Here is a 7,444-nt window from a genome sequence, read left to right as displayed (position 1 = left end):
AACTGGAACTCCTCTACTGCAAAATTCGATCTCCAGCTTTGGCATTTTTGAGGTAAGTGCCTATCAACTTCAAACTCATACATACATGCATCATAAATGAAAAACTGGTTTACCATCTTGTTTCTGCACTATCACTGATCAATAGCCCTCAATCAATTTCATAATTCATCAACTATACACAATTTCAGAGTGAATTATAGAATTAGGGTTCTTCGTGTTCATCAGAGAATCAATGGCCCTAGAGTGAAAATAAATGGAATTAAATGGTACCATCATGTTCCTTATGAAAAAACGAGTAAGATACACCTTTCACTTGATCAATTTGGTTCAGTTTTGAAGATTTTCAAATTCAAATGGGGTTGGTGTTCTTGGCGCGCTTTTTGGTTCAGAAATTTCAAATTCTTGTTTGTTAATATAACTAAATGGACGCGTGTATGTTACAAGCCACAAGCGTGGCTCAGTTGGCTTTTGTTTTGAGAAACAACCTCCAGGTCGTGGGTTCAACACCCTTAGGGACCAAAACCAATTTTTTTATCACTATTTTTCTTCAATTTCTTCACAACTTCACCAATTAATTTAACCATTCAAATTAATTTATTTTCCCTTCATTTTTTACACACTTCTTATTTAATATACATATTTTGACAATATCAAAAAAAATCACAAAAAAATATTTATTTAATGTGTTTTTAATTAGGTTTAAAATGACATGTTTTTAGGTATTTTCAAATACTTTAAATATTGTTTTATTTGATTTTTTCAAACCTAATCACTTGTAAATATTTTTGTGATCAAATCCTAATCACTTGTAAATATTTTTGTGATCAAATCCTAATCACTTAGGTCTTAATTAAGCATTAAAACTTGTTTTAAACTTAATTAAGTTGATTTCTTTCAAATTCAAATCGTTTTAAAACGAGCGATCGCGATTCTTTTCAAAAACGATAAACCATTTCCTTTTGAACTATTGATTAAATTTTAATTGATCAATTGATTTTCAAAATGATGTGGGGCCTCTCGAATATTAGAGAGTATAAGACCCACTCTTTTTACAGTTTTTCTTTGTACAGAAAACTTTTTTAACTTTTCAAACAACTCTCAAACAGTTTTTCAAAAGCGAAACTTCGCGTCTGTAAATAAAACAGTCAACCATGTTTTGTAAATAAAACACGGGCCTCCATGTAGGTATAAGTCCCAAGCCCCTTTTGTACATACCCATTCCTGTACATGAAATTAGGTATTTCATTGTACACACACCGTTTTGTACATATCTCGATCAACTTGATTTTTAACTTTGAATAACAAACCAAAAATGAAGGTTTTCTTTAAATCTTCCCAAAAATATACCATGGGCCTCCATGTAGGTATAAGTCCCAAGCCCCTTTGTAAATACCTGTTTACATAACTTTGAATAAACTCAAGTGGACCTCTCCCCGAGTGTAAGTCCCGAGCCCCGTGTATACAAATGGATCATGCTTACAGGTATATTTCCTTCATAAACTCCATTATATACACACACTTTGTCATATATATATAATTGTTCATGTTTGTTCATATTTGTTCATACTTGTTCATATGTGTGATATGTGTGCTTGTTCAACTTAGTACAACACTAGGTTCCCCATAGCCTCCTATTGGGCTTCGTGCAAAGAATCTCCACTAGTTTAGGTTTGGACATAGAGTATGGTTTCCCGGTGAAATCGCTCTAAGAGCCCAGACCAACTATACCATGCCTCCCCTTGGGCTTTGTACAAACGAGTGACCCTCCCATAGCCTCCTCTTGGGCTTACAATGCAAGGACCCTGGATTGTCCCTCCCATAGCCTCCTCTTGGGCTTACAATGCAAGGACCCTCGGATAGCCTCCTCTTGGGCTTCGTACAAGGACCCACGGGCTTCTTATAAGCACCCCAATATCCAAATCAAATACCCTAGGAGATTAGACATTTATCATCTCTATGATAGGAGTATCTCTTCTATATCATCACAAACAATTAATCAATCAAACTTTTTTTGCCACAAGGCTGGCTAATCAATCAAACTTTTTTTGCCACAAGGCTGGCTAATCAATCAAACCGTTTTGCCACCATACTGGCGGATTAATCAAAGTTTTGTCACAAGGCTGACTTCATAGAAACTTTTGCCACGAGGCTGGCTGATTAATCAAAACTTTTTGTCACAAGGCTGACTTCATTGAAAGTTTTTGCCACAAGGCTGGTTAAACAACAAAAACATCTTTATCATTCTAAGCACCCTAAGTGGCATGGCCCCGGGCTTATAATGAAAAGATTTTCAAACAAAAATCAAACAGATGTATGTGATGATATAGATTAGATACATCGAACATTTAGATGACCTTTGTCTCTTTTCCTTTGCTTCCACTAGCATAAGTGGGAACTACGATTGCTCTGACTTTCTCAACATCCCTTTGAGAATACGTAGGCACAAGGTCGATCCTTGGCGAGCAAAATAAAACAAAAAAAAACCATTCAAACCTTAGCACCCGTAGACCCCGAGCTACAGATGCTCTGATTCCCTCTAAGGGATATGTATGCAGAGGATCGCGATGATCTTTGCGAGCATAATCAAACAAACACCTTAGGTCCCACCTATTTCACAACAGAACCTCCACCATAACAAGAATGGAATAAATAAAACAAAGAAACCTATAGAGTACTATAGATACGTTGGGTGCTAATACCTTCCCTTCGTGTAACCAACCCTCTTACCCAAGATCTCTCCCCCCACTTTTAAGGTTATTGCAACTTTTTTCCTTTTCCTCTTTTGGAAACAATAAAAAGTTTGGTCCGTACAAAAGAAAAATCATTTTTTGAGCACTCGAGCCCAAAGAAGGCATCAGGTGTCTCATCCCAAAAAAAAAGACAACGATTTTTCCCCGCGACACTTGTGCTCTCTTGGTTTTGTTTGTTGTTATTTTTATGTTTGTTTTTGTTTGAGGACAAACAAAGGTTTAAGTTGGGGAGAGTTGTTAGTTACCAATTTGTGTAAATATCTTAGGTAATTTTTGGTAACTTTCAAGTCTTTTTGTGGTTAATAGTAGTATTTTATTATCATTTGGTATATATTTATTCTTATATTTATATTATTGTTGAATAGTTCTTATCTTTGCAATCTATGTTGGATTTTGTAGTTTTTATAGATAATTGGAAGCTTGGACCATGGAAAACGGACTTTGAAGATGTTCCAAGACCAAAGCCAAAGATTGCTGAAAAGAGGTAGCGCTCTAAGCGAGGTTGAGCCCGCTAAGCGCGGTTTTGAAGAAAAGAAGGAAGTTCTGGCAGAGAGTTCCGCGCTAAGCGAGGTCTGGAGCCCGCTTAGCGCGGTTGGGCGGTTTAGCAATTTTTGATGGCGCGCTTAGCGGGCTACACCGCGCTAAGCGCGATCTGCGAAACTTTGTTTATTTGATTAGGGGCCAGATCACTTTGAAGAAAATATAGAGAGATATTTTGAGAGAGAACCAAGAGCACAAAACACTGTAGCATACTAAGAGTTGAAGATTCGAAGCCTTGATCGTCGATTAATCGCCTTTGATGCTTGTTGATCTTCATCCTTTCCTTCTTGAGCAAGCTACCATTCTCATGGATAGCTAAATCTCTTTTGTATCAAGATAAGATGTAATCTTCCTAGCCTTTTGTATGTATTTCTTGTGAATATATTGTGTATGAACAAGTGATGATCAATATAGATGGTTTAGTTTGTTTATTAAAGCTTTTCTTTGGTATAAATGTTTGAGACATCAATGTTTGTATCTAGACCTAACTTATCATCTTTCAAACTATAAGTTGCAGACATGGATTTAGCGTTTGATGTTTACTAAGTATCGGTTTTAAAACGTTATTTGTATTGTTTAAACGGTGGAGAAATCGTCGGTTAAACAATACGGTAAATCTAGCTATATCGTTGCGGACACGGACGATATAGACGGCGATACGTAATTATATTGATCGTTAGCAAGTTCAGAGACATATATATATAAGGAAACATACAAATTTAGGTCGATGAAATCGAATCTTGATACATTTTCTTTAACTTAGAACTTTCATTAATTTACTCTTTGCTACTAAAGTGATTGAATGATCTTTTGCAAACTTAAAACTAAAGTAACATTAACTCAAGACAAAATAGGCTATAGAACGGCAGTGATATCGCAATAATCCCTGTGGATACGATATAAACGAAAAGTACACCACATTACTCTTTCAACAGGCTTTGGCTGCCAACTTGGGCTATGGGTGAACAATTTCAGGTGACTCATGCTTATAACAATCAGGAATTCATAGTTGATATAGGAAAAAGGTCCTGCAGTTGTAACTTCTGGGAGTTAGTTGGTATTCCCTGTAGGCATGTTGTGGCTGCATTGGGATTTAGGAACCAGAACCCAGAACTGTTTGTTCATGAATGTTACACAAGGGGTAAGTATGCCCTTTGCTACGGAGCTGCTATTAGCCCTATAAATGGACGTGATATGTGGCCTGAGGTTGAAACTGAAGAACTCTTACCTCCTACATATAAAAAGGGCCTGGTAGACCAAGAAAACTAAGAATTAGAGAGACGGGTGAGGAAGGAGCTAGAAGAAGGTTACCAGGGGTTTCATATAGATGCACTAGGTGTGACAAGATCGGACATAATGTAAAGTCATGCAAGAGCAAGAAACAAGATCCTAATGCCTTGAAAAGAAAGGTATGTTAGTATTATCTTATCTTTGTATGTTAATCATATTTGCATTTGTCCATCTTGTTGGTTTTCCTTGTATGTTTATTATGTTGTGTATACTGTGTTACAGAAGAAGAAGGTGAAACAAGATGGTGCTGCTACAGCTGATTGTGCAACAACTAATGGTGCTGCTACATCTACTCAAGCTGGTTCTACAACTGATGGTGCTGCCACAGCTACTCAGCCTGGTGCTACAACTCCCAGTGATGCTACAAAGACTCAACCTGCTGGTGCTACAACTGATGCTGCTGTTGAAGATTCATTATTTGGGGATGTAAGTGATGCCATGATTGCAAGTGTACCCGACATAATTGTACAAACAACAACAAGTATAGGCTCAACAAGTAACAAAGACAAAGGCAAGCAGAAGGTGAAACAAGAATTCAAACCATTGCGAAAGAGGTGTAGTGAGAGAATTAAAGAGAATTGGTTTAAAAAACCAAAACCATTTACAGGTCCTGGTTCTAACCCAGATGAACCTTTTTGTTTTACTGAAGATGAGGAAGAAGTAAAGGTGACAAAGAAACAGGTTCCAAAGGGTACACCTAAAAAGATACCAAAGAAGACTGTGAAGAAGAAGTCAATTCAAGAACTCATAAGTTGATTATGTTAGGCACAATGTTATGCACAAATGTTAGTGCTTTTTATGTTATGACATGCTTTGACAAATGTTAGTGTTTTTTGTTAGAGTTTTGAGCACATCTGTTAGTGCTTTTTGGTAGTGACTTATGCACATCTGTTTGTGCTTTTTGACTGTGTTTTATGCACATCTGTTATTGCTTTGTTTTGTCAGCTAATCTAATTGCACTATCTTGTAATGTTAACAATCAGTGACATCTTGTAATGGTAACAATTGGCTTTATATCACACAACAAATGTCAAACAGATTTTCTTTCCATTCCTTTCAAAGTACATAGATCCAACTTAACTCAAAATACATATAAAGATAACCTAATACTGACAACAAAATACACAATGTCATACATATTGCTAACATCACATGATATTATACAATAAACCAACTATCAAACAACACATGAAAATAGCAATCTGGATCTGCATAGTTTTCCTTCTCTGCGCTTCAAGCTTAATCTTCAATTTCACCACTTTCTTTGATACTGATTCCAACTGAATTTGAAGTACCTCACATTTCTTGCAACATGGATGAATCACTGTATTGCCTTTGATTGAGTCTCCATTTTCATCATCCCATAAGAACAATTCGCAACTATTGCCAGTCTACAAAATACGATTTGCACAATTACTAACACACATAATAAAAATCGTAAAACAAATCATTTCCAGTTTAACCACCAACATACTTACCCCAGCATTGCGACATTTCCAGAACTTTCGATTCCGGTTTTGAACTGTGTTGGAGACCCACATCTTCATGGGTCTATCACAGCCGCATCTGGGCAACACTTGATGGGAGACTGAATCAACACTGCTTCCTCGAGAGCTGCTTCCCACCATGATCAATTGGGTGTACGATTAAGAACGATTGGGAATGAAAGGTGCAGAAACACAGTGATGAAGAAGAATATTGGGGGCTATAAAGATTGAACGGCGCGGCGCAGAGGAGAAATTGATTTGGGAGAAAAAAAAACCTAGCATCGGTGATGAAGAAGAAGGATAACCTCAATTGCCACCTGGACAGCTTAAAATAATACACAGTCAGCATTCTTGGTAAAAGGGTGTGGTGAAAAGGGTTTACTTGTTTTACAAGGGTGCGTTAATAAAAAAAATAACTTCAGGGGGGCAATATCAAATCTCGCCCTAATGGTAGGGGGATCGTACAATTAACCCATATATATATATATATATATATATATATATAGGGTAGCCTATTTAGCTTTTTTTCTAATATATATGCATACATGAACCAACTTATTTAACATATCTCTAATAAATATGAAAATATAGGCCGGCCTATAAGGCTTCATAGGCCTTTTTAATAGCTTAAGCCTGACCTATTTAATAAAATAGGCTTTTAAAAAAGCCTAAGCCTGACCTCTTTATTATAACTTACTCCACATCTTTACTATTTATTATATTCAATCTAATGGTTAAAAATAATAAGGAATAGTTTTCTCTCACCACATTTAATTACTTATTATTTTTAACCATTAGATTGAAAATAATAAATGGTTAAGATGTGGAGTAAGTTATAATAACTTACTCTTGGAGTAAATATAATCATCCTCTCTCTCTCTCTCTCTCTCTCTCTCTCTCTCTCTATATATATATATATATATATATATATATATATATATATATATATATATATATATATATATAGGGTAGCCTATTTAGCTTTTTTTCTAATATATATGCATACATGAACCAACTTATTTAACATATCTCTAATAAATATGAAAATATAGGTCGGCCTATAAGGCTTCATAGGTTTTTTTAATAGCTTAAGCCTGACCTATTTAATAAAATAGGCTTTTAAAAAAGCCTAAGCCTGACTTCTTTATTAAATAAGCCTGACCTGGCCTAGGCGTATGTAGGCTGGGCCGTAGGCCCCTGTAGGCCAGCCTGGCCTATTCCCACCCCTAGGTACAATGTAAAAATATATACTCTCAAAATACACATCATATTTGACATTTTTAAACAAATTAAAAAAATATATAAATAAAGAGAAAAAGGGATATGCACTGACAGTGTAAAATATTTTTACACTGTCAACCAATCACAACCATGTAT

General features: G+C 35.9%; 1 protein-coding gene across 1 annotated transcript; it reads right to left on the bottom strand.

Annotated features, from left to right (window-relative positions):
* Positions 1-5,701: 5,701 nt before the first annotated feature.
* On the bottom strand, positions 5,702-6,365 carry LOC131602990 (uncharacterized). Its single transcript, XM_058875229.1, has 2 exons — positions 6,059-6,365; positions 5,702-5,971 (listed from the first exon to the last, which is right to left on the bottom strand). Exons 1-2 carry the CDS (start codon positions 6,206-6,208, stop codon positions 5,729-5,731), a joined length of 393 nt encoding a protein of 130 aa, XP_058731212.1. The 5' UTR covers positions 6,209-6,365; the 3' UTR covers positions 5,702-5,728.
* Positions 6,366-7,444: the final 1,079 nt, after the last annotated feature.

This window comes from Vicia villosa, linkage group LG1, assembly GCF_029867415.1.
Source record: "Vicia villosa cultivar HV-30 ecotype Madison, WI linkage group LG1, Vvil1.0, whole genome shotgun sequence".
Lineage (NCBI taxonomy): Eukaryota > Viridiplantae > Streptophyta > Magnoliopsida > Fabales > Fabaceae > Vicia > Vicia villosa.
The sequence above is the reverse complement of the archived record's forward strand: the minus strand, read 5'-3'. Positions and strand labels throughout refer to the sequence as shown.

Bases quoted from the DNA above. Each gene is read 5' to 3' on its own strand.
- LOC131602990 (XM_058875229.1), bottom strand. From the start codon at position 6,208: ATGGTGGGAAGCAGCTCTCGAGGAAGCAGTGTTGATTCAGTCTCCCAT. The intron at 5,972-6,058 runs GTAAGTATGTTG...CGTATTTTGTAG, and splicing joins GGAAATGTCGCAATGCTGGG to ACTGGCAATAGTTGCGAATT.